Source organism: Lutjanus erythropterus, chromosome 10, assembly GCF_056507025.1.
Source record: "Lutjanus erythropterus isolate fLutEry1 chromosome 10, fLutEry1.hap2, whole genome shotgun sequence".
Taxonomy (NCBI): Eukaryota; Metazoa; Chordata; class Actinopteri; order Lutjaniformes; family Lutjanidae; genus Lutjanus; species Lutjanus erythropterus.
This window is the reverse complement of record NC_139326.1, coordinates 1927664-1955031: the sequence shown is the minus strand read 5'-3', so window position 1 is coordinate 1955031 and position 27368 is coordinate 1927664. Positions and strand designations below refer to the sequence as shown.

General features: G+C 42.1%; 2 protein-coding genes across 2 annotated transcripts in view; one reads left to right on the top strand and one right to left on the bottom strand.

The window, feature by feature from the left end:
* The first annotated feature begins 378 nt into the window (after window positions 1-378).
* On the top strand, window positions 379-3052 carry tas2r202 (taste receptor, type 2, member 202). Its single transcript, XM_084729412.1, has one exon. The coding sequence runs from the start codon at window positions 1190-1192 to the stop codon at window positions 2165-2167; it is 978 nt and encodes a 325-aa protein (XP_084585538.1). The 5' UTR covers window positions 379-1189; the 3' UTR covers window positions 2168-3052.
* A 7740-nt stretch (window positions 3053-10792) lies between these two features.
* Window positions 10793-27368, bottom strand: part of dock5 (dedicator of cytokinesis 5) — a 57919-nt gene continuing 41343 nt past the window's right edge. Inside the window, exons 29-51 of the mRNA XM_084727834.1 lie at window positions 26696-26866; window positions 26473-26573; window positions 26330-26388; window positions 25935-26089; window positions 25689-25774; window positions 25157-25313; window positions 24979-25019; window positions 23560-23650; window positions 23319-23438; window positions 21765-21854; window positions 21175-21279; window positions 20740-20881; window positions 18698-18779; window positions 18502-18586; window positions 18244-18330; window positions 16983-17159; window positions 14929-15012; window positions 14710-14847; window positions 14308-14480; window positions 13980-14127; window positions 11718-11877; window positions 11327-11445; window positions 10793-11204 (exon numbers count right to left, since the gene is read on the bottom strand). Coding sequence (XP_084583960.1) covers window positions 11103-11204; window positions 11327-11445; window positions 11718-11877; window positions 13980-14127; window positions 14308-14480; window positions 14710-14847; window positions 14929-15012; window positions 16983-17159; window positions 18244-18330; window positions 18502-18586; window positions 18698-18779; window positions 20740-20881; window positions 21175-21279; window positions 21765-21854; window positions 23319-23438; window positions 23560-23650; window positions 24979-25019; window positions 25157-25313; window positions 25689-25774; window positions 25935-26089; window positions 26330-26388; window positions 26473-26573; window positions 26696-26866 — 2673 coding nt within the window. The 3' untranslated portion in view covers window positions 10793-11102. The remainder of the gene's footprint in view (window positions 11205-11326; window positions 11446-11717; window positions 11878-13979; window positions 14128-14307; window positions 14481-14709; window positions 14848-14928; window positions 15013-16982; window positions 17160-18243; window positions 18331-18501; window positions 18587-18697; window positions 18780-20739; window positions 20882-21174; window positions 21280-21764; window positions 21855-23318; window positions 23439-23559; window positions 23651-24978; window positions 25020-25156; window positions 25314-25688; window positions 25775-25934; window positions 26090-26329; window positions 26389-26472; window positions 26574-26695; window positions 26867-27368) is intronic.

Sequence of the window (27368 nt, the reverse complement as noted above, 5' to 3'; positions counted from 1 at the left end):
GGTTTCAAAAAACAAAAAGCTTCTCTCCCTTAACTGCCCTACTATTTACAAGTATTTACAATATTTACAAAAGTTTGAGACTTGATTTGCACATCCTCTCAGTGATCTACCAAATAATTACTCTATCCAGTACAAACCATCTTACATCGACTCTTCTACAAAGCTTACTCTAACCAAACAATTCAGAACACCATGTTGGTGGTTCCTTGTGGTGGAAAGGCTGGAGAGGAGACAGAGTGTCGGCCGCCGGTGTTCAAATAGGCCTGGGGATCCGCCCCCTGACCAATCACACTGCAGCAATCATCATCATCATGCGCCACCTGTTCTCAATTCACACTGGAGAGAGAGACACACACACACACAGGGGAGAGAGAGACACTGCAGCAAAGGAAAACACACACAATCACAAATGACCCACAGGGTCATAACAACATACTCAGGGTTCTACTAATAACCTTTTTATGTTCCATGAATTTTATGTAGAACTCACCCAAGGGGTTCCACCCAGAAATGTTTTGTAGTCCACGTTATATCTAGAACCCATAAAGAAGGTTCTACTCAGAGCGTTTTTGTATACCAAGGTTTTTATCTACAGCACAGTCAGGGGGTTCTACCAGTCACCTTTATATATTCCAAGGGTTTTGTCTCACAGGGTTCCACCCAGAACCATTATATGGTACAATGAAAGAGGAGGATTTCAACAATGCTTTTTTCCAAAAAGGGTTCCCACATGAAAACGGATTTTAATGGAACCTGAAGTCTTACAAAGAACCCTTGACAAACCCTTTCTTCAAAGAAGGGTTCTTCAGAAACAAATGGTTGAAGAACCTCAACCCTTCAGGAAGAACCCTTTATTTCTAAGAGTGTTCAGCATGTGACCACCTAAACTGCAGATTTCTTCTGTATTTTTAACCACAATAGAAGAGTTTAAATGTGTTTCAAAAAGCTAAATGTGTGAATCTTTTTCCCCAGGCTCTGCTGACAAACTGTGACTGATTCCATTCTGTGGAAGAAATGAAGAATCGTCTGGTTTGGTGTGTGTGTGCATAATTTTTTTCTGCCTGTTTGTCATCTCTTTGAACAAAACAAAACACTTGAGAACCTCACACAGACTGAGTGCCCCATCAAGCTATAAAGATTAAGTTTTTCTCATAAAGGGTTAGATGTGTTTGGGGTAAAGATTATCATTATGTATGGGGGGGTTAAATTGGCCCTCTGGGTAATGACAGGCCTGCTGGCCGTCACCACTGTCTTCTTTAATGGCTACATCTTCCTGATGAGTCTGTGGAACTACAGGCAGAAGAAGAAGTGGAGTCCCAGTGAAACCATCATCACGGCTCTGTCGCTGGCCGCCGTCGCTCACCAGCTCATCTGCTACTTCTGGATGACCATGGACGAGGTGGACAAAGGGTGCCAGATCGCTCAGGTGCCCTACACCATCATGCTGCTGCTGGTCTACAGCTTCAAGTTCACCATCATGTGGGACACTAGCTTCCTCACGTTCTACTACAGCACCAAGCTGGTGAACACGCCTAACCAGTGCTACACGCACATCCAGGCCGTCATCCTCAAGCACGTCACCTTGGCGTTGTTTCTCATCCCTCTGTGCGGCCTGGGCACCTGCATGCCGATGCTGGCGGTGTTCCACCCCGACAACTACACCAGGGAGAACCAAGACTGCGGCATTTTGATCCCCGACACCCGCCCTGGACAGATCTACGAGGCAGCGTACCTGCTCCTCGCTGACGTGCTCCCAGGGGTGATCATGTTCAAGTGCTGTATCTCCATCTCCGTCCACCTCGCCATCCACCTCCGACACATGAAAGCGAGCACCAACGGAGCCCACGCCCCGAAGCTGGGCTCTCAGATGAGGGTCATCCAGATGTCTTTATCTCTGGTTGCCGTCTTCACCGTCTTCCTCGTGGTCGACCTGTACGTCCAATATGAGATTGCGGTGAACCACGAGAACATCATCATGCTCACGTTCTTCTTCACGTCCATCTACACGACCGTCACCGCCATGGTGCTGACCTACGGGAAAAAGACGTTCTGGAAAGCTCTGATTCATGACTTTAACGTCTGCTTAGACGAGTATCCCTGTTTGTCTTGTCTGAAGGTGCCTGAACAAAAGGCTAAAGCCAGCACTCCTGCAAAAGTTAAAAACTGAGCAGCCAATTTGCTTCGCTCTGGAGGTCTTTGTGCTGAAATCAATTGGTCATTGTCTGAACTTATTAAAAACTTTGAGGGAACTTTCTTCTTTTATCTTTTGTGCGAGCAATTTCAGTAATGACTGCTGTCCTGCTGCTGTATCACCATTAATTACAATTTCTTACATCAATAAGGTATTTCAGCTGTGTTAGCCAGTTAGAGCAGAGAGGGTAGAGCTGTTCGAGTGATCACAGCAGCCAGGTAACCAGCTTTCAAATCAGACTGTACCCAGGAATTAATATTTCAGTAGGACAATTAATAGTCAGGCCTGTGAAATACATCCCCAAGCATGGTTGCCTGGACATGATGTAACTCTGTGCCCATCTGAAAATGTTAAAAAATGTGAGAGTACAGAGGAAAGTTATCCATCCTCTGAATGCACCGGGTCTCTACTTTGTGGCTGTGGATTTTCATGATTATCCCAGGGGTCACAATAGAGGGACTGCACATAATGTCTCAGCATGCTGTTACATCCACTGTGGCTGTGTCCTTGAGCAAGATACTGAACCCCAAGGTGTCCCGCTGACTGTCCCATCCATGTGTGACCAGGTGAACGTGACATGTGCTGTAAAGCCCTTTTCAGTGGTCGATAGACTAGAAAAATGTCTATAAAATGCAGTCCATTTAGCATTAACATTCAGCTTGAATGCAGCAAAACACAAGTAAAATGGGAAAATGTGACAGTACAAACTGATTCAACAAAAAATGGAAGCCATCTTTCTGCAAACTGCCAAAAGAAGAGAGAAGCAAATGGATCGCTGCAATTTACAGAAAGAACTGAAATCCAGGCTCTGAAATGTTGATTTGAAGCTGCTATTTTGTTTCAAGTATGTTAGATTTTTGGGTAAAATCAAACCCACTTGAGATAATTTAGTTGTCTTCTTTAGAAAAACTTAAATATTTGAGTTCTAGAAAGCCCCAAAAATGGTATTTAAACAATATAGAGTAAATTCACTGAAGTGAAAGCGAATGATGGTTAAAAATTTTAATATTTTCAATTAAAACCCTTTCATTTTCAGGCATCAAAATAGTGATAAATCAGCATCACAGCTCATTGAGTTTCTAAAGTTTAGCGAAAGAAGAAAAGTAAATTATCTCAACTAAAGATTATAGGTCAGCAAAACATTCTAAAGTTTAGTTTTCCTCTACATTTTGATGGTGGCTCTTCTTCTTGAGTCTCCATAAGTTCGCTGTGGAAATTTTAAAAAAAGTCTTTGAGGGAAAAAGAGAATTTCATAGCTGCAGCTCCAGACAGACTTTTCTTTCTTTTTTTGCCAAAAATGGCTCTTTTGATCCTAAAGGTTGCAGATCCCTTGAATAGGCAACAAGAATTAATCATTTATGCACTATGCAAAAACCTGGATGAGATTAACATGAAGTTGAAATGTTTTTGGCACCCAGAAACTCAGTGTCCTTCAGATATTATGAAGTAAGAGGTCAAATAACCTTTTGAAAATGCCCATTACAGTTTTTCCCTCGCCAACATTTAACCTAAATTTGGAGCTCTTCCCAACAAGATCGCAGCGACCAGGTAACCAGCTTTCCATCAAATCACAGTCTCATCAGACTGCACCTACAAATGAATATTTCAGTGGGACAAATAATAGTCAGGCCTGTAAAATAGATCCCCAGACATGGTTGCCTGGACATGATGTAACTCCGTACCCATCTAAAAATGTTAAAAAATACATGTGACTGTGGTGAGAGTACAGAGCATATTAATAAAACAAGAAAGTACGCGCAACCTGAATTCTTTCCTTTTCTTTCATCACAGAGGTTTTAAGAGTTTGTACTCAGTCAGTTTGCAGATTTAAGCTGCACTCGGGGAGCCTGTGTGTAACTGGAGCGCTGCCAGTCCAAACTGCTGCACCAGTTTGGCGAGAAAAAAGAGGAGAAACGTGATGAAGGGGAAAAGAGCTTATGATCACCGTCCTCTCTTCTGCTCGTTGGTCCACAGCAGAAGTGTGCATGCTTGTACTCAACAGCTCCCAGGTGTGATTGTGTGTGTGAGTGTGTGTGGGTGTGAAGCGGGGCGTTCCTGAAGAGTGCACTCACGCCCCAGCAAACCTACCCTGAGTAAACAGAGGTTGGAAAAAAAAAAAACTCGGCAGACCTCTTTGCAATGCTCCATTAGTTCACACCCTCTGGCACCACCTAGTGAGGTTCAAAGCAGAGATACAATAGTGCGGCTAATCCCACTCCACACTGAGGCTGCAGATCCCTCCAGCTGTTAAATGGACAAAGTAAGAAAGGGCAAATCTTCCTTTGATGCAGGGGAGTTAAGTCGTACCAAGGCCTCAGCTTTCATCCCTCCTGTCCTTCTCTCTCTGTCACAGGGGCCAAATACAGCTCAATATTATTAAGTGCACATGCAGATCCTCACTATATTATTCTTTATCTTAATGCTTCTTTGTTTAAGAAATGACAGTACGGAGGACGTTTTCTGACCTACAAAGACAGACTGCAGAAACTACAGAGGCAGTGACGCTGAAGAAGCTGTGGCAGATAAACTGGCTCCAATGCTTTCATTATCTCCAACAGGCATAAGGCTGGGGGGAGATTGTGTGATAAGTTGTGTGTGTGTGTGTGTGTGTGTGTGTGCGACCAAGGAAGCTGTGCCCAGTGGCATAAAAGCACTTAAGCTTTTGGCTAAGCTAAGCTAAGTCTAACTTTTCCCCTATATTCTCATCTAAGGATGCCTGAGTAAAACATTAGCTGCATACAATCACCCTCAGGATTTCTTTGGAGTGATTTAAGGGAAAAATATTTAATTTCTAAGTATTTGTCCTGAGTTACTTAAGTATTCCCTCATGTGTAGATTGTTGCGCTTCCTCAGAAATTAACACTATGCATACACAAATGCAAACATGTAGTTTAACAGCAAGACTTGGCTTAAACCAGAGGTCTGCAACCTGCAGCCCTGGAGCTGCATGCAGCTCTTCAGCTCCTCTCCAGTGGCTCCCTGTGACTTTATTTTGTTTTACATTTTAATTTTTATTTGTCATTATTGTAGGTCTATGAAAAAGTTGAGACAACTCAAATTTTCAAGGCAATGAACTGCAATAGATTCAGTAACTCTGGACTGCCAACTGTAAAAATATATAGCTTGTACACCAAATTTTAGAAAAGTTTGACAGTGGCTCATCTTCGTGAGTCTCCAGAAGCTCACTATGTATGCCAAATTTTTTAAAAAGTCTTCAGGGAAAAGAGAATTTTTTTAAGCCATTTTTTTTTTTGGCCTAAAATGTCTCTTTTGATCCTGAAGTTTGCAGATTCCTGGTCTAAACCTTCACACAAGGACACAACCTAAGAGGCTTTATGCAACATTCCTAAGTGAACCTCTTGGCTTAGAGAAATATTTTTTCTTGAGGACAAACTTGTTAAACTTAAGGTGGTTTGTGCAGCTGGGCACTGGAGCAGCTGTCCGTGTCTGCAGTTAATCTCACATACTGCTGAACCACCTGTATATTCTCTGAAGGACCTCTCACGGTTGCAATGATTTTGACCACTCTGTTTTATACCTCCTGCTGACTCCTCAGCAGGTCATCAACAACTGTGAGGCTAAAAACAAGGCTTACCTAATCTGCTGCAGGCCACATTTTGGACTTAGTCATGGGTCAAAAAAACTGACATCCACAGGAAAACCTGGCATCGTCTGAAAGCAGAGCATCTTCAGATGAATTCCACATCTGATATATTCTGTTCCACTAAAGTCAGACACGATATAAGTTGAATAAATCTCCACTGTGCGTCATATTAGAGACATTAAGATCCTCTGGTAAGCAAATACAACATGTATTTAGAGATGCAGACTTCACTACAACACTCACTGTCAGAAGTATTTTCTTCCCACTAAACTACACCCACCGACCGCATCTCTGCACAAAAGGAAGAGTGCATCGACTCAAGGATGAGAGGCTCATGCTCATGACAGCGCAGGATATAAACATTAATGGCGTCCTCCTCGGCTGAGCTGTAACCTCTCGCCCATGAGTAGATGTGCACTTCCTCGATGCAGAGATTCGGTTGGCCGGTGTATTTTGGTAGAAACAAAGTAATTCCTATATGAAACTGCTCACAACCAGGTCATTATTTCTGGAAAGAGAAGTTGCCGTTGATTTTTTTAAATGTATTTTTAGGCTCTTTGAGCACCGAAAGCTGAGTGCCATCAAGTTCCATTATACTGGAGAGAAGACAGACATCCCTACTGCTGATATCTCCCAACTAACTTCATCAAGCTTATTCAATTTGTTTTTTAAGAAGGGCCAGATTTGGAAAAAGTAAAGTACCAAGGGGCCAGATGTTTACATTTTCTGTCTGACCAATAAAGTTTGGAATCTAAATGTGTAAAATAATCCAAGCCTTCATGTTTTTCATCCACTTAATTGGTGATCACAGTTGGCAAATAAACATAGGAGCAAAAGTGCAGGAAACAACAAAGTAATCGTAGATTAGAAGAAGGTTGTTGTCACATTTAACATCTTTTTTCATTCAGTCTGACTCTCCTAATTTCCTTCTGCCTTAAGTTAAAACTTTTGAATACAGTAAGTCTCTGTGCTTAACAAAAGAAATAATATTCAGAAGAAATCTTCATTAAAGGGCTGGATTTGGTACAAGTGTTTTTTGAAAGTGCCGCCTTTTTCCTAACAGTTTCTCAGGACTACCTCCCAGCTGGCGGTAAAGAAGTATAAACCTGCATGAAATGGAAATACTCAAGTTACTGTGCGTACAAGTACCTCAAAACTGCACTTGAGTGAATGCACTCAGTAATGTTCCATCACTGTAAAATTATTTTTAAGTGACCATCTGTGTGGCTCTCTGTTGGGAAAAAACTTTCCAGCTGCTTTCCATTGAGTGTTGTCTCAAGGTAATGGAAACTGTGTGTGTGTGTGTGTGTGTGTGTGTGTGTGTGTGTGTGTGTGTGTGTGAGCGACCTCAGACTGTGTAACAGCTCGACACAGATGTGTCATTGTCAGAGTGTATTGTCAGTTCCGACAGGAGGTTGGAGAGACGTCTGCGATGAAAGGAACAGGACTGATGGATGTCCTCAGATTCTATACTGCACCATGTTGTAAACATGTCTACTGTATGGAGATTGTTTCCATGGAGATGTTCCCGGGCATCCAGTGAAACCTGGCAGCCGCGGCGCTGCTCTCCTTGCATGGGTGAGCATCACTTCAAATAGTTATTGCTCCTGAGACTCGCGGGGAGAGTGATACCCCAGACTTCACTATCTGACAGGAAGGAACAGGCCATTAGCAATCCAGATTAGCACGACCAGCACCGTCACACGACTCCTATAAACATCTCATAAACTCCTCCTGCAGTCGGCCTCCTGTGATAATCTTCAGTCACAGCAGCATCATTTCGCTGCACCTCCTCTAATTGTATTTGAAAAACATAAATCATCAGTTTGTTGGATGTTTTGAGCGTGAATGGGTAATTTTTCATGCTATCAGCAGCATCCAAATGACGGAGTGTGAGCGCCGAGTTTACAGTGAGGGCGCGGAGAGTCATCTGTATTCACTCTGCTGACAGGATCATAGTTACAGAGACGGAGAAGATGCCTTTCTAAAATAATCAATGTCAACAAAAAATGGGAGCTGCTCTGTGCCGCTCTTTCAATAAGTCTTTATTTTTGTTCAGTCAACAACAGCTTGTTCATAAAAAAAAGATCATTATACATCTCTTGAGGCGTTGTTTGTATAAAATTTCTTTGATGCTTGTTAGGAAATGTGTGTATTGTACAAAAGAAAGGCAATCCCTTGTAAAACAATTTAAAACCTAGCAATGAAACTAAATACTGACACCTTAATTAACGATTCAACTTGATCATTTTCAGCTTACATGCATAGATTTAGCATTCTGAAGGCACATAAATTGTTCTTTTAAAAAATTTAAACAGCGCTCAGTAAAGCAGTACGTGGAAATTAGACTCGATTTATGCTGCATAAAAATAAAGCATCTCTGTACACACCGGGTGTGCAAAACAATGAGGATTTTAAAATTCAATGAATAGAATAATTTAAATTTCAATAATGAACTGATATATAAAAAAAGAAAATCTAAACACCAACACCTGAAATATAAAACTAAAGTGAACTTCAAAAGGCATTCATGCTTGTACCAAACAGCGATTAGAGTTCTTTAAAGGACCAGTTTTTGGGACTAGCCAGCAACCAGCTAGCTTAGCTTAGCATAGCAAAAGCCTGGAAACAAGGGGAAGTGGCTAATTTGACACTGTGTTATGGTAACAAAATCCACCTACTAACACTCTAAAGCTCACTAATTAACACATTATATCATGTTTGTTTACATATTTAGTCAGTTTGTTTGCATTATTGTGTGACTTGTGTGTTTTAAAGGGTTAAAAACTGATCAAACCAGCGGAGTAGAATAACAATCTGAGCCTGTCAGCAACAAAACAAGAACCTTTAGTGGACGTATTTTTGATGGTGCAGTTGCCCAGAGGGATTACACTGCAGTTGAATTTTGCTCCTGACAGCTGCAGCGCTCTCAAATACTGCACTAATTTTATTAGTTTTATTAGTCACCTAAAGACCCCCAAGCATGAGACCATAGGATCCAAGATGAAGAACACTAAATTATCTGCAAGAACAGGTGATAAAATGTTTCTTCTTGTAAGAAACGTGTACGGATTCTCCTGGCAAAATCTCTTTTCACTTGTTCTCAAGTCATAAACATAAACCAAAGTGTAAAAAATCACATTTTGTGGTTTTATGGGGGTTTATGTGCCAGACTATTTCTTGACTGGGAGCAGTAATTCCCTGGAGTAAATGGTAACTGGCCACATTTATGTAATGCTTTTATCCAGTATTTGACGCTCATTTGGGATTCAGTGTTGGGACTGAAACGCCAACCATGTGATCGGCGGAAAACCCACTCACGAAATGCCTCGTAAAACCACAAACAGTCATTTTTATATTATAGGCATAAATGTTAATTAAGCTCCCTCTACACTGGACCCACTAACATCTGGCTTTTGTCTGCAGTGTGAAAGGGTACAATCAGCACTTGTTCCCAGCTTAAATCTCTGCAGGAGTCTCAGGTATTTATGGGCTTCGGCTCCGATCAGCAGTGATGGAAACATCAAACCCACGCGCGTTAATTTTAAGTTCTGCAACATCTCCGCCACAAATTTCACCTGTCTGCATTCAAGCATCATTTTGAGTTTGAAAGACTCAGGTTAGACTAAAGTAAACAGCATTAAAAAAAATAATCACCATGACATTGTATTAAGGCATGGGGTCACTGGCAAGGTGGCAACTCTAACCGTTTCCCCGTTTCCAGTTTTTACACCGAGTTAAGCTAAGCTAACTGGCTTTTGGCTCCAGCTACATATTTCCTGTACAGACGTGAGAGAGGCGCGGATCTTCACATCTAACTCTCGGAAAAAGAGCAAATTTCCCAAAAAAGTCAAACTTTTTCTTTAAAGAAAAACTGGCTTCCTCTGAACACCAACATCAACGTGATGCAGTTTGGAAGCACCGGTTACAGTTTTCAGTTCATCACAAACATTAAAACAAATCATCATCTGCTGCACATTCATTAATGCCATCCAGTGTCTCTGAAACATCGTGGTTTAGGAAAAAAAACGGGTTTGATCATGACACGATTCAACAACCTCATCTGACATGAAAAAACTACAGACTAAGAGCTACATTCTGTACATTAAATTCCCTGCTCGTGATCAAGTCTGACGTGTGTCTAATGCAGCTTCTTCCTGTATGGAACGGGGGGGGGGGGGGGGGGTCATCCAGTGTCGCTCCAACACATAAAAGCAAAATATTACACTGCAGCATTGGTCATTTCTGTTCCCTGCGAGAGATAAAGTCTGTACAACGATCTGACTGTTCTTCAAGAATAAAAGCATCTCATCACTGTTCCATTAAAACACACTGAATCCAGGCTGTAGTCACCGCACACTCTTAGAAATAAGGGTTCCACAAACACTGAGCTTCCTCGAGGGTTTTTATGTACCATAATATAAAAGGGTTCTCTGTTGAACCCCCTTTGTGGGTTCTAGATAAAACAATCTGAATACAAAAGTTCTCTGTAGAACCCCCTCGGTGTGTTCTACATGAAACCCTTGGGATATTAAAAGGGTCTCATTAGCACCCTTTGGGTGGGTTCCAGGTAAAACTGAATGTACAAAGATTCTCTGTAGAACCCCACTGGTGGGTTCTAGATAAAACCTTTGGAATATAAAAATGTTCTTGTCACAAACCCTGATTGTGTTCCAGATAAAATCCTTGGAACTTTAAAAAAAAAAAAATGGTCGAACCCTTCTAGGTGGGTTGTTGTTAGCAGAGGTAGGAGGTGGAAAGGTTCTAGATAGAACCCCCAGAGAGGGTTTTGGGTGGAACCATTGCATCATAGGAGGGTTCTCTGTAGAACCTCTCATTATTGGGGGTTCTGGATGAAACCTTTCACAGATGTTCTAGGCATAACCATTTATACTTTAGAACTCTCTGAAAGGGATCCAAGTGGAAGCTTTATTACAGGTTCCAACAGGAACCAAAAAGGGGTTCTCCTATGGAGATAAACTGCAGAACTTTCATGGTTCTAGTGTGAATCTTTATTTCTAAGAGTGTATGTACCTAAATCATATATCCATCTCTGTACAGTAGTACCCTATTGTGATAATAACCCCAATAACATTTTGTTCCTCGCGGCTTAAAAAACAAAACAACAGCTAAAAGTTGAGAACAAAGGACTGCTCGGAATTATTAGTGACTTGCATCAGAAAGAAAATCTCGCTCACATCCCCCGTAGACGGTCCTGCATCTGTGCCCACAGAACGAGCCTGCGCTTTAATCGCAGCCAAATCAGAGAATTATGGGGAAGCTGAAGGCCTGTGTGTAGGTGCGGCCTTAGTGGGGGGTGTGATCATACGTGGGGAACATCGACTTCCGCGTCTTCGGAGGCGGCGGAGGAGGCTTGCTCTCGATTTTCACCGGCAGCGGAGGAGTGAACTGTGGGGAAAGAGAGTTCATGTTAGGACTTCAAATAAAAATAAAAACAGAATATTTTAACGTTTACATGTCATTAAATATGCATTAGTGAGGGGGTGTGATTTCTCTCAGAGCAGATGCACCTCTGAAGAGAACCCGGGGTTGTCAATCTCGTGCGGGTGCTTCTTCGGAGGCATGGGCGGGGGGGTCCCTGGGGTGTCAATGGTATTGACATCATTGTCACTGAGAAGCGATGAATAACCTAAAACAGGAGAGAGGAAATAAGAGCGTTTCAGACCGCAGGAGGCTGCGAGTGTGTGTGTGTGTGTGTGTGTGTGTGTGTGTGTGTGTGTGTGTGTGTGTGTGTGAGTGAGTGTGTGACCTGATTTGGGGCTACAGACCAGAATGTGCTTACACACAGTGAGGAGGTAAGGTGCTCCTCCCTGTGCGTGTGTGTGTGGCAGATTTTTAAGAGAAAATAAAGTGATGACATGCAGCGCGGTGTTTGTCAGCGCAGCAGTGTTTTGTACATACTGGAGCTGCGGGGTGTGTGCGGTGTGTGTGGAGAGGCAGGTAGCGGGCTGAGGGGGTTAGACAGGCTGAGCTGGGATGAAACGCCCTGGAACAGGGAGAGGGTGAGCCGCCGGTCCCCTAATTGTAAACTCTTGGGTCTCTGCTGCTTTCCCGGAGGAGTCTGGAACAAAAAGCAGAAAACAACAGAAACAGGCTTCTGTGTGAAACAGCTTCTCCCAGTTCACAACTGAACAACACAAACTTAACATTAGGATGATGTGTTCATGTAAACAGCTTATATAATCACCTGAGTGACAGAATGATATACACACACACACAAATGAAAATACTGAGGGTGGACCGATCAGGATTTCTGGATTCTGGTTTAGCAACAGGACAGACTGATGTATAAAAGAACTCTTCTGCCTGTTGTGTTAAGTGGTGGGACTCTGAAATGCCTATTAAAGTGCAGATGTTGGGTTTCTCTATTTAAAACATACAAAAAGTCAGAAGGTCAGAAGAGAGAGCGAGGAGGCAGCAGTATCTCGGTCCGTGAGGACTTGGCCTGAGAACTGGAGGGTCACTGGCTCAAGTCCAGCACGGACCAGACAGACTGGTAGCTGGAGAGGTCCCAGGTCCGCCTGACTATTACCCGTTTTCAATACACGTGCTGGCTTGGTGTGACCCGGCATGGTAGGGATTTGCATTTCCATTACAGCCACTCGCTTGAAAGTGTCTTTAATTTAAGAGTCGAGCAGCTGTAAAACAACGAATAAACACTCAACTTCTATAAATTCTCCACAATAAAAGTACTGTGTTATTCAAAAGCTTTTATTATGAAGCAGCATGAAAACAGGAAATTTTTGATTTTCATCAGCAGTGACTTGACACGACTTTATACGGCTCATAGCGAACAGGACGTTAAAACACAGCAACACAGGCGAGAAAGTAAAGTTTGTTACAGGTTGGCTGTGGTCGGCGCTCGGAGGCGGGTCGGGCTCACTTTGGCACCATTCCAGGGTAAGTCCATCTCAGGTGCAGCTCGGTGCAAGAAAAGTTGCACTGGAACTGCGACTCAGTGCCAGTGGAAAAGCCCCATATACGCTTCTCTTCATTAATGTATGTCTATAAACCCTGTTGCATGTGTGTGCATTTCAAACCTGTGTCTGTAAAATAATAACAGAGTGAAAACACTTCCCTGAGGGATTAATAAAGAATGCCTTCTTCTTCTTCCTACAGACGGAGCATGCTCTTGTTGCGAGTTGCGTGAGCGTTGGCCGCATGTTGGCAATCAATCTTTGCACAAATTTGGATTTCATTATAGTTTAAAGTTTGACAGATAGACTGCTGAACCAGACCGTACTGCAGTGCAGCAGAACACTGAATCACTGTTTTAAAAAACAGAAACAGAATCTGCTGCTGCATCTTCTTCCAGGGTGGAGTCTATCATAAGTCCCACATATTTGTATGAAGACACTTCATTAATTACTTCATTGTGAATTCTCACTGAAGGCAGTCGATCATGAGGGAGGCTGAAAATAATTTCCTCCTCTTTTTAGTGTTGATAAGAGCACTTCTGTCACACCGCTCCGTTAACCAGTCAACATTATTGTGGTACAGTCTGAGATCTTCACTGTCAATCTGTAGTGTTTCATGTAAACAACATGTGAGCTGATGCTCCAACATTAGTCCTTATCAGAGAGGAAACTGTGTCCACGGGATCTATTTGAAGGTTTCTATTTATCATGTAGCATTATTCATTGATTTAGCATTTTATGAGCAACACTGTACAACTAAATTATTAAATCTAAAACATCTTGAACATGATCACAGATCACAGAGGTACTTGGGGGCCTCTTGTACAAGAATATATTTAAATTTGCTGCTAACAATTTTAGAAGATTTTTCAAATAGAAATTTTCAAATCTCCCTAGGTAGAAATGAATGGGATATAATGATTTTCCTAACTAATTATTGAAATATTGTTGTGAAAGAACATGACAGTAATGAGAGATGTGGGCCTGAGTATTTCAACACCTGAAAACAGGAAAAAATAGAACTGTCCCAGATTTGTCTGTGCTTTTGTCAAATGCCAGAGTGTGTGTGGTAAAACCTGCAGCTTTGTCACATAAGTGATCATAAATGTCACTTGATATGTTGCTAATCAGCTCTGTCACTGTGTTTGTCACCGGACGAACAACTGGTGTGAAACAAGTAGAAAAAATAGTTAAATAAAATTATAAAACATATTTATAAAAACGGCAGCTGAACATGAGGCCTTACCTCATCCGCATCCGACTGTCTCTCCAGCAGGACCTGTGATTTGCTCACGCTCCACTCCTTCCTGTTCTTTCTGGCGATCCGGTTGTCCTCCTCTGAGCGGGACAAAACCGAGGCCCTGCGATCGCTGGGACGGGACAACAAGGAACTGCTGGTGAATAATCAAGAGGCAGAGAAAGAGATGCAGACAGATGTACAATCACAAAGACAAAACAGGGCTGTTGATTTGAGCAGAGAGAGCAGTCTCTGTAGTGACGGCAACACAATGTCAGACAGAGGGAGACGGGAGACAGACGGACAAAGGGAGCAGGGAGAGGACACGGGGACTGACTCTTGGGAGGAAACGCAGGAGGGTCCATCTGAGGATGCGGAGCCGCTGGAGAGGCCTGAGGAGGCGTTGGACAGGGTTGAGACAGTGGACATGCGACGCAGGGTGGAGGACAAGATGTAGGGCATCACCACGGAGCCCACGCGACCCTTCTTCCTCTCGGTGAGCGAGCAGGGCTGGGACACACAAATGGGATTAAGCATCATCGGGGAGTCTTGGCAGGGGAGGAGCACAATGACAGGCAGGACTCGGGCAGCAATGGACTGGCTAAAGGAAGATTTATGGTCCTGCGCTAATATAATGTACACTGCTCTGAATGAGAAGCGTTTGATAGGAAGGCAACAGGGCCAATAGCTTAAGTTGGCACCCTCTTACATTAAATTGAGTTTGCGGATGGCAACGCACCAAGGTTATGACGCCATAATGCTTCTCCACTTTCTCCCGAAGGTCTTGGAAGCAAGTCACCAGACGGTTGTGTAAGGGCTTCAGCTGCTCCGTCGTCTTCTCCCCGTGGATGCGAATCCCATCTGCCAACAGAGGGATCTGGAGGGGAAGACGGACGCTTCAGTACGACAGAACACGCTCAGCTTTGATGCCAGTGTCAACGATGGTGGAGGGGTTTACCTGCAGGGCGATGAGGTGTTTAAGGACCTCGATGCGTTCATGGTCCTCCGGGTGCTCTTGCATGTAGGTGTCTGTAAAGAACGCCTGCAGAGGATGAAAACAGGATGAAAACTGGGCAGCTCGCTATGAAGCTGCAAGCAACAGTGAGCAGGTTTCCACAGCGTGACAAAGAGGCCGCAGCCGCCCTCTTATGAATAAAACTTTGTAATTCCTAACAGGCTGGAGGCCAGCTGAACTCATGTTAATGAAAAAGGGACTTTAAATTCATATTAATGTTTGCAGTCGTGTGATTTATCTGTTATTAGTGTAGTTTGGCAGTGTTTGAGAGCACTATATTCATTTCCAAACCAATTACTTTAGAACCAACTGTGCACACAACCTGAACCTGAACAGCCAAACTCAGACAAATACAGCCTGGAAGTAAAGGGACAATGACGCATTTTGGGGGACTCTGTAGCTACTTGTGCATAGTGGATTTGAAGACTGGTACCAGTAATCCATCCAAATACATTGTATGACAAGTAGGGCTGGGTATCGCTGCTTGATACCTTAAAAGTGTTGCACAAAATAACCCACTAACAAGTACTTTAGAAATGTTGTTACCAGTCAAACAACACCTGCATTTGATCATTTACGTACCCAGATGTGGAAAAACATGACTATTTGTGTGGTTTTGTTGCAGAGTTTTTGGAGATATAGAAATATCTGCCATCTCTCCAATATAATGGGGGTAAATAGCAGTTTGTGGTTCTCAAAGCACCAAAAAACACATCTGGAAAATTCAAAAACAGTGTCTCTTTCCAGAAATCATGACCTGGCAACACACTTAACTACCACCTTTCCTAAACTATTGATGTTTCCTCACTCTGTCCTTTTTTCTTCTCATTTTTTTTCTTTTGTCTTCATGATCATGTACCAAAAATACAGAACATAAAACCTGAATTATAAAAAAAAGTCTGTGTAAACATTATACCTGCTAAATATCAACATGCATAGCATATTAGTATTCTGATGTTAGCATTTAGGTCAGCCTCACAGTATAGTACTCAGTTTTTTACTCTAACATCTTTTACTCTAAGATGGTGAAGTCGAGACCCACCCAACTCTGACTCTGATTGGCTAGTACTCGTTGCCTTCAGTGGGTTAGGTCATTTAGTATGGGTTAGGGTAGGCCAATCCAGGGCAGAGTAGGGTGGGACATGCCTGAGAAAAATAATACTGTGTACACTACGGGCTGCAGAGGTCCTAATTAGCAAATGTTAGCATGCTAACACTGCAACATGCTAACATGTTAACTTCCCAGTTTGCCCTGGAATGTCCTGCTTTCAAACCAGGTGTCCTCTGAGCCAAACAATACACTAAGATATCTGCAGTTTTCAACATTCACGACCAAACTGTCCCGTTTTCTCCACAATTAAAAGAATAATTATAATATTATACTTGTTTTCAGCACTTACATAGACATTTCATCGTGTTCTGTCTCATTCATCATTTCCTCACCCAATATAAAAACTCAAACAATGCACCACACGTCTGAATCTCTCTCATCTGTATGTGTGTCAATCAATCAATCAATATGTCATTGTACATTGCCAGACTATGAGTCACAGACACGAGTCACAGGATGTGATGGTTAGCAGTTAGCTGTCATACCGAAGAGAAAGTCTGCCTTTTCTAAAACAGGCTTTCTCCTTCCTTTGTAAAGTACCTGGCAGCTGAAATGATGTGTTCATAGCATCCACTGTGCTGAAAGGTGCTGAAGTAAGTTTAGTGATTTAAAAATACAGTCACCACAATCTACACAGCAGCATGTTAGCTTGTAATGTCAGGACTGTTAACTGCATCGGCTGCAGACTCTTCGTCTTGTTGGGATTTGAGAGTTTTGTCTCTGTAAGTTGCCTGTAAAGCAGAGCAGAGTCGTGCTTCTCTCCGTCTGTTTCTGTTTGTCCCAAGGTTACTTTAAGATTTTGACCTGAATAAGAGGAGCCAATTAAAGAGGGCTGTTTATGTATTTGTCTCTTTGTGCAGTCGGCTGGAAAACAAAAAAGTCAAACCTTCTCATAGTTGGAGAAGCCGCCCATGACAGCAGGGTCAACGATGCCACTGAGCATCATGGACAGCGGGTTGATGGACAGCGAGCGATCACATGCTTGCTGCTGCACCAAGTTACTCAGCTTCTCATTGGCCATCTCCATCGTCTCTATGGCGTTCTCCAAAGGACTGATCTCCTCCTGCCAATCAGGAGAATGACATGATCATTGAAGGTGAATTTGAGGATTTTTTGGTTGTTTTTATGTTTTCATTAATACACACAGAAACAAAAAATACAAAGTATTACATGTTTAAGTCAAAACACTAATTTCACATCAAATCCAATGAATTAAGAGTTTATTTCAACTAAACCAGAGCTGGTGATTGTTGTGGAAAGACAAACCAAAATGCTTTTAGGGAGTTTAATTTTGTTTCTGTCAAGTTTGACTCAGGATGGATTTACTCAGGATTTACTAGCGAGATCCTGCTAAGTCTTAATGTTGTGTTGTAGAGTTTGGGGAACTCTGAAACACTTTTCTTCCATCACTCTCAGTTGTGTCTAGAAGGGAACCCTTTATTTGCAAAGTTATTGTGAGATTTGTACAACTATTAAAATCATCCCTCTCCTGAGATCTATCACAGGTCTGGGGTTTATTTCATGACTCGACCATCACTCTCTCTCATCCTTTGCTTGTGTCACTTCCATGTATCTATGGTCACTCCTGGCTATGTCATCACATACAGCTGTTATCTCATCAGGTGCACTTTGAAATATCAGCCAGAAGTGAGTTAAAAGTTTAAATAATTCAAACTTTGAGCGCAGTTCTCTGTGGGATTACGTAGTTAGTTTGGCCTCCGTTAGTCACTTCGGCACAAAGACAGCGTAAAACAGGGTAATTAAGAAGAAATAAAATAACTCCAAATCAAAAAACAACGGCAGCTAAACCAACAATGTCGCTGCAAAATTTACTATAAATCTGTTTCATTAAAAAAAGTCCTAACCTGACTTCTTTAAGTCTCTAGTGTATTTAAAAACTTGAGGTTTAGTATTCAACAAGGAACTTCTGGCTACATTATTCACCTGAGGCACTTAACATGAACTCACACTGCTGCTGGTATTACAGTTAAAGCTGAGTATTGAGCTGCAAACCCATTTATTATACTGTTCATACGTTGTTCTACTCTGGGCTGTAATAACACCGTGCCTCTCTTTTGGATTCCTCTCTACCAACATGAGATCGAGGGAACGCATTAAACAGTCTGAGAATCAAGGCTGCTTCTTACCACTGAGACAGATTTGACTTCAAACCATTTCAGAATCCCTGGGAAGCGATAGGCGGTGATGTAAGTCGTTCTCTCGATCCACATGGTCTGTAGGGCAAAATAAATACCAATAAAATATTAAAGGGTGACATTTTAATGCTGTTATTAATCTTCAGGGCGATGCATGCACAAACACAGGCTTGTTTATGCGTTTTCTTTGTGAATTTACGGGTGTGTGCTTACATATATGAGTTCGAAGTAAATTTAAAAAGTGCTCACTGCAAATTCATTGTCTGGGTCCTTTTCACCTTTCCTGAAGGGCCTGGAATACTGGAACTGGTCCACTTCATTGGTTCTGTAATAGCTGCAAGAGAACAGGGAAGGACAGCGGTGAGTTAGCGGTTTGACCAGAGAACTATAAATCCCAGGGTATTCACGAGAAAATAAATCAGCCTTTAAGTGTTCTGTTACGCACTTTAATATCTGCTCTGGAACCCCCTTGTCTTTAAACTGGTGCGGCACGGTGAGAACAGGCTTGACAGTAAAGCACTGAATGTCTGAGGTTCAGCTAAGGATAAGACCGGGAAGAGTGTGGAGGAGAAGAAAAAGCAGATTTTTTAACATCTGTAATTGTCAAGAGCCTACAGCCGAGCTAGCAGCTCTGTGAGGCTGCACTGAGACACTCACACGCTCTAAATGTCAGTGTTAATATGCTGGTGTTACGTGCAGATGTTTACCATGTTCATATTACTGTGTACCTGAATAACATGCTAACATTTGTTAATTATCAATAAATGATCAGTGTCTATATGATAAAACAGAACAGAACCCCATCAGATCATCTTCACCTCAGTCTCACAGCTGATAATGTGCTTCAACATGTTTCCCTCGTTAAGTTCTTCTGAGGAACCACTGATGATTATTGTTGGGAGGGTTATTTAAAAAAATGAACCGGAGAGTGAAACAGAGTCACATCTTTTCCTCGACCACAGGTTATGTCTTCTGACATGGTTGTTGAAGAAACGAGAAGCTGCTCACTGCATCAGTTAGAGTTCAATAACTTGTTACCAGCTGAAACATATTAATCACTGCAGTAATTATCCAATGGAAGGATCTGACCTGTTTGATTAGTTAAATCCAGGTGGGGACTTTTTTTTTTTGGTCAGACAGTATATAATGTTTTGTCCAGATATTCCTTCTTTTGTTCTGCAGTAATTATGGACTATTTAAAAGTACTTTATTAAGTAGCTGTTCACACTTCACACTCAAACTGCCATAAGCAGTAGTAGTATTGACAGGTTAACTGTAACTGGATTTCTGCTAAAATTACTGGTTGGTGTGTGGAGTTAATGCTCTTGATGTCAGGATTTTCACAGATGAAGGCAGAACTGTCGCTGTACTGATGCTGTTCCTCTTTTCTGATTTAAAGACAAAATAATGTTGAAATTTCCACCCAGAGAAGCATTTTTTTCACCAGAGGCCATGATAATGAATTGGCAGCTGTAAGATTAGCTGGTTTCTAAGACCAGAGTGGTGCTGTGAGACGCATGAAAACAGAAAACACTGCAGTAAATGTTGAATGTTACTAAAGCAGCATCTTGTGACTGGAGAACTGAACGGATGTAGAAACTATGATTCTGGTCGTTTATGGGAGAGTTTGTGCACATATAAACATTAGTTTGATTGTGTTGATGTGTCTTGTGTTTGTGGAGGGTTTTCTATGTTACAATTACAAATGTTTTCATTAATTGATAGGTTATCTGGGTATAAATACAGTATACTTCAGATCAGATAAGTGGTGGATATAATCTTCTGTTAAGTCACTGAGTATTGGACGTGTATTGTCAGGAGCTTGTCTGAATGTGTGTGTGTGTGTGTGTGTGTGTGTGTGTGTGTGTGTGTGTGTGTAGTTTTTGTCCTGTGTATTTTGTAACATTACGTGTTAAGATCTTAAACAACATCAGCTCTATGAAAGCAGTGCAAATCTATCTTCTTGTAATCCTTATTTTTCTTCCTTCGTCTTTTATTTCTAGTACTTCTTGTTTAGAAATTGTGTTCTTTTCTCTCTTTTATATATTTCAAAAATACATCTTTTTGGAAATTGCAGCAACCGCATGCAGCTGTCTTTAATTTCAATGCTAGGTGTGTTCCTTTTACAACTCCTCAGGGTTTTTCTTGTCCCTTCTATGTTTTTTGTTGTTGCATTTTTCTTCTCTTTTGTTCCTCTTTATTATACACACAAAAATAAAGATTGAAAGGAGCATGAACACAAAGTACAGCTGAGGCTGATGGGAGCACCATTAGTTTTGGAAGATTTAGTCATAAAGTATCAGACAAATTTAAATACTGACCTGATTATTTCTCTGAATGAAAAGTTACAGGATCATCAGGGTTATTACAATTCATCCAACAGTTGTTAAAATATTGCACTTAAAACCACAAATGTAAACACCACTGCCTTCCCTGACGCCACTCACTAACAATCTTATTAAACAAATGTGGCTTTCATAAGGATACACTGTCCAGGAGAGTTGCTGATGTTGTCTCCAGGGGGCGCTGTGCTGGTCATCCGCACTGCGTTGGGGAACTGAGAGAGCAGCTTTAAGCTGAAGTCCTCCAGCCACTCGTACTCTTTGCCTCGGTAGATGAATATCTTGTTCTGCAGCAGAAAAATTCAGCATGCAACACAACAACTAAAACTTAATAAAAAATCTAGAATTATGACTGAGCTTATTTTCCATAATATATGAGAGGTGTGCTTATGCAACGCTGTGACGGGACTGTTTTCATCCTGACATTCTCTTGTGTCATCAAAAAGCCAATAACCTTTATCGGCATTATTGCACATTGCCTGGGGAAATGTTTCAAAAAGCCAGCTCATTGCATAACAACGGTGCATGACGGGTTCTCCAGGTCTGTATTTATTGAAATAAGAAATAATCATTCTCTTACCCTGAGGAAAGAAGGGAATCCGAGGCCATAATATCCTACAGCAAAGTACTCCGGCTGCGGCCGCATCGCATGCATTATGTTTTCATAGAACTTGGCTTGTTTTTTCTGTGACGGAGGACAAAGAAGATGGTGAGTCGGCGGTACATATACGGTGTGTTGTAATTAGTCTCTTAGTGGTTACAAAATGAAATCATTCAAAATAAATTAATTCCAATAACATCCTCACAAAAGAGGAATGTGTTTGCTCTCATTTTCTTTTATGTAATTATGAGAAAAGATTATTGGAGCACAATCAGACTGAACGACTAACGCAGACAGACTTTATAAATAGATTCTTCATCCAAACTCCACAGCAACAGCACTCACACTCTCTGGGGAAAAAAAGAGGTGGGTGAACAGGTTAACACCAAATGATCTCTGCCCCACCTCCTCAAGTTCTTTTATCAACCAGTCACACTCAAGCTTTCTTATTACTCATCAGGCTGATGTCAACAGTCTTAATGAGGCTGTAACAAGAATCCTCCACATTCGTGTTCATCTGACAGTGTTTTGTTTGTGCAGCTGAGGAACACATGCACGCGTCTTCTTACCAGCAGCTGGCTCAGCTCCATGAAGTCAAACATGTGGCTCTCGTGCATCTTGGCCAGCTGCTTGCCCAGCTCAATGGCCTTCTCCCACATCTGAGAAGACATGTGCAACGCTCAGTTAAGAGGGGACATAAAAAAAAGGACATAAAAACACAGGGGCTAGACTTTGCCATCTGGCTCCCACGGCTGTCCTCTGTGAAACCCCCACCTCGTGGAAAACAGTTGATACGGAGCAGCGAGAGATCTGAACACCGACAACGAAGAAACCTGCTGCTGCTGTGTGAGCTTGAGTAACTTCTCCACACAGTACTAACTCAGAGGGCAGATCCGCTCCGCTGTCCTGTAAATTCATGTCAAATTCAGCTCAAACGCCTCTCGCAGGCATACCTGAAGTAAATTGAAAGCTGTTCTTGAACCATTTGGAGGACATGCATGGATTTGCTCTCTTTTGAAAGGTAAACTTTAAATGCCACTGGCGCAGAGTAATAGAAGCTTCAACAAACTGAAGTAGAAGGCCTTTATTTCCACCTGATTTTTTTTTTTTCAAACAGATACCTGCAGATGACCTCCAACTGTGTCTTATTCACTGGAAAACACAATGAGACCAGAGCATTTAGCCTTAGAAAATGAATATTTACACACATTTTCCTAAGGGTGTGTCTAAATCTCTTCCAAAAAAGACCCAAAACCCCCAAACATTATAATGTTTTTTAGCTTCCTGGAATTAAACTTTGTGCATATAAAGGCATCAGAACAACTGCTGTGGTACAACTATTTAAATTTCCGTAATTTCCCTGTTCCAGCTTTGTTATAACACCCTTTGAATCAGGATATGCTCATTTTCGGGATTTCACTGGCTAAACAAAGCACCAATCATACGCATTATCTGTTCCGACTGGCTCTGTCTTTACCTGAGAGAGGAAGGACAGGTCTTTCTTTCAACACAGATTCTCATTGGCTATTATGGGCTGTGGTTACGGCATGGATGCTCCCACAGAGTATTTACTGACACGACAGTTTGTTTTAGACTAAATATGTTACTGGTGTTACATGACAGGAAGGACCTGAGTGCTTTTTTGTGTTGTGTTTCCCTCCTGCCTTTCTATCTTACAAAATGGGACGTAACACTGGGCTGAATCGACTGGAGTATGAGGCTGCAGAGGTGAGTTGCTTGAATTTTGTAATTGATTGTGGTGTTGTAGGAATGATTGCATCTTAAAATGGTTTGCATCAATTGAATCACAAGAATCTCAGCTTTCAAAGACATGTCACATGCTTTAGGCCAGGCATGTCCAAACTGTTCCATAAAGGGCCGAGTGGCTGCAGGTTTTTGTTCCAACCAGTCTACAGCACACCTGATTCGACTAATCAGCTGTTTGAAGACTGAAATCAGTTGATTGAATGAGTCAAGCCTGGTGTGCTCCGGCTTGGTAGGAATGAAAACCTGCAGCCACATGGCCCTTTATGGAACAGTTTGGACATGCCTGCTTTAGGCAAAAAATAAAAGTCAATCTGAACTTTTACCACCAGCCCACATGCAGAGCAGTTAATACTCACCTTCCCTTTGTCCAAATAGCAGATGATCTCCTGAAAGAGCCTCTCCTTCAGCTCCTGTTGGGTCCACACATGCTCCCCATCTCTGGGTATCAGATGAGGTGCGCAGGGTTTGTCAGACCACTGAGGAAGCAAATTAACATAAATTAACATTCAGGTAAACATTCAGAGGCACAGTAATATTAGCAAAGATTAAAGAGCTCGGACATAAAAGATCTTGTTTAAGCTTTGAAGTGTCAGAGACCTCCAGTAATTCAGCGTGCAGCAGCAGAGTGTAGGCCGCCTCCGTGTAGTTCTCACAGTCCAGGTGCAAATCCCGCAGCTTGTACAAATACCTGGTGACAAGAGAGCACACAGGTTAGACATTGTTAGCCATGTGGTATAAAAAGCAGACGCTCCGTGCTTCTGAGGCTGTTCACACCTGATGTTAACACGCGTCTTTGATAATCCAATCAAACGTGGACAGCTCTGAGGACAGGTGTGAAGGAAACTGTGAGATCTGATCGCTCAGAGCAGATTCAGAGGTGATCTCATCCGCATGTGACCACATTTACTTCTTTCATCAGTTTGTACACGCATGTGTCCTGAAACACACTGAAGGACCGACTCAACTGACGTCCTGTGAGTCCACACGGATCAGCTGTCTGATTTCCATTTGATTCACTGTGATGCAAAAGACGTGTTTTTGGACTCTCTGACCTGAGCAGCATTTCAGCTGATTTCACCACGGCTTCTTTGTCACTCATGGTGAAAGTCAGCAATGTTTAATTTTGTGAGTTGTTGAGTTAAAATAATCATATCAGACTTTGTGAAGGCTGATGGGGACAAACTCTTAATTATTTGGCCTTTCTTGTAAATTCAGCAAATGTTCTACATCAAGTTATTTCTTTCTTTGTGAGAAAAACAAACTGTGCTGATGTAGCTACATGTTCATTTGCATACAGAGCGGGGAAGGGAGGTCTAATTACAAGTGGTCACTCGAGACGCATATGGAGACTCATTCTAATGCTGCTGTGAACATATGTGCTCAGAGCTGTCTGGGGTTGGAAAGTGGACAAATATATTGGTTATCTGCAACTGGCTCAGGTCATCGCTGGGTTTTTCTGGGGGGGCGATTTTGTTTTTCAATTCATTTTGCTAATTTAATGGTCTGCATGAGTGACAGCTGCTGCTCTTATTCAGCGACACAGTTAACACCCGCTGAGCCAGAGGATGAGCGAGAGGAAAACAGCCTGTAGAGACTGTTTTCACATTAACTTGGTGAATTATGGATTTATTTTGAGCAAACCAGAGTCTGTGACAGTGACAGTGGAAAGATTCTCCTAGAGAAGTGAGTTAACAAGGCAATTAAAGCTCGTCTTAGTTTGGTAAAAGAGTGAAACTTGAATTCAGAAGGTGCTCGGTTTTGTTTTTCTGTTTAATAAGGAAAAAAGGGGTGAAAACATTTCTTTTCAGGAAATTTTGCAAGTTCATTTTGTTTATTTACTGGATGTAGCAAACGCAACATTGTTCAGGTGACGACAAACACACCTGCATGAATATATCGACCATTATCGGTTGAAAAATTCGAACATATTCCCCAACCCCGCAGCTGTCCACTGTGATCGAATCTTCCAAGAAGCATTTTAATTTCAGGTGTAAATGTGGAGTCTGTCTGACTCACCGAATGTAAATGTCCTCCCTCTTTTTCTCTTTGTAGAAATTCTGCAAGAGAAAAACATTAATTACATATTCTTGAAGGCATTTTTCTCTGAAGCTATTTGCAGAGCAGCACAGGTAATTGCTTTATGTGCATGCACAAGCAGAGTTAACCCTTTGGTGAATGCAGGCTCGGGGCGTACCAGCACATTGACGGTGCAGCTCATGCGGTGCTCAGGACTCTCGTCATGTGTGATGGTGCGGTACGCCAGCAGATTCTCCAGCAGGCTGCTGAGCAGAAGAGCCAGCTCCTCTCCGGACTGTGACAGGTATCTGTGGCGTCTGCAGTGCTCCAGCAACCTGCACACACAATCATCCTTCACTCTTCAGCTGTAAAAGCCTGTTTCTAGTTTATCAGTTGAAAAGGTTAGTCTTTAGTCTTCCACCCTGAGCCCATTAAAATGTGTTTCTGAATTGTTTGGGATGGTATATTGTGTCCCTGAGGGGTTTGTATTGATTAGAGGTTGCTTACAGACTGTCTTGTCCCTCTGGCTCCTCGAGGACTTCTTCAAAAACACAATCATAAAAGGCCTTTTTTGCATTTTAGAAGCAATCCTATGTGGATTCCCTCTATCATGCATAACTGATGGATTTTTGATCAGTGTGTGTTGTAATACTTCTACAAATTTCAGAGGGAAAGAAATAGTTTTTGTTTGATCTGCTTCTCTTCCTTACGTTTTCTCCAGCAGGACTTTGTACTGCTCATCCCCTCGGCCTCCTTCTACCTCTTGATCCAATTTTGTTATCAGTTCGTTCTCAAACTGCAAAGATAAGACCGGAATTAAAAAAGCAAACTGCCATACACATCTCAAATGTCATATTTAGCCGGGAGCAGCTTCTGTCAAATTTAAGCAAAAAAAAAAAAAAAAAAAAAACACACACCAAAGTGTTGAACTTCTGAGGTAGCTTTTAGCTCTTTACCGTCTCGAAAGTGCGTCCCGGGCTGAAGTTGTGCTCACACTGCATCATATCAAAGAAGATGGGGATGGTGGCTTTCCTCAGCTCGGGCTCCGGCACCAGCGTGACCTCCAGGATGGACCCGACCATGGCCGGGATGAACTTCATTTTGTGGGGGCCTGAGGGACAACAAAGCATTATCACACAGAAATATCATAGTCTGATTTGAGAAGGCAATAAAAGCTGCACCTTCATTTCTGGACAAACAGAGGACAAATCTAATAATGTGGTAAACAAAACAACAACACACTGTGAAACTGGACAATATAAAATATTGTCTTGTTATTCCCCTTGCATTACTGGCAGGCACTGAATAAACAATTCCACAAACTCGATGATAATAGCAGCAAAATACTCACCGAGATTGTACCACATATCTCTGATCTTAAATCCAACAGTCTTCCTCATGTCTCCGTATCTGTGGCAAAGTTAAATCAAAGAGCTGTTAAATTAAGTTCTCTCTATTTAAATAATCTTTCTGATGAATTGTAAATGATCTCACTTGTTCAGAATCTTATTTCGTTTCTCCTGAGAGAAGGATTCCAGCTGCAGTGTCTTGTGGGTGAGGAACGCCACCGTCAAATGAAAGTAGTTATTCCACAGCTGCGAGGGGGAGCAGGGTTTTCAAATATTAATGCCATAATTACCTTCTCATAACGTCGCCTTTTGATTTTGTCTTTAATAAAAAATGTGACCTCCACCGAAGGCGAGGAAACGAGACGCACCTGGAGTTCGAAATGCGCCTGGTCCAGGAAGTACATGTTGAGGACGTCCGAGTACTGGTTGATGGCCCTGAGGAAGACCTGCATCTGGACCAGGTTCATGATCATCCAGTCAACCGGGAAGACGTTCCCCATCAGGTCCTTAAACATGATGAACGTCTCCATGAGGAAGTCCTGACGGCGGCAGAGGAATTAAAGAATTAAAACACGCATTATAATAATAAATTAAATCCAGTGGACTTACAGGGACAGTTTGGACTTTTAAAAGTGGGGCTTTATGAGGAACTTATCCACAGTCAGTCTAATATTATTATTATTATTACACTGAAATTCTTAAAACATGATGTGCAGTTCTTCTGAACCTTACAGGGAAAGAATATACGCCAAGAAGTGTTCTAGTCTGTTGTTAAATGCCAAAGGAAGAAGAAGAATGTCTGGAATAACAAGAACACACTGAAGACTGCAACAAGTGCAGAGCTGACAGCTCTGCCAAAAACAGCGAACGCAGCCCTGTACGCAAGTATGATGCATTTGAGGTGGATCATCAGGGACTAATAATAAATTCAACAACCAGTATGCAAACGTCCCATCGAACTTCTGAGACCAAAGGAGGAAACACTTCCAATGCAGCGCGAGTGGAGCGAGTTTCAATTCATGTCAGTGCAGAACTACCAAG

Excerpts from the sequence above, each read along its gene's own strand:
- tas2r202 (XM_084729412.1), top strand. The coding sequence starts at position 1,190 with ATGTATGGGGGGGTTAAATTGGCCCTCTGGGTAATGACAGGCCTGCTG.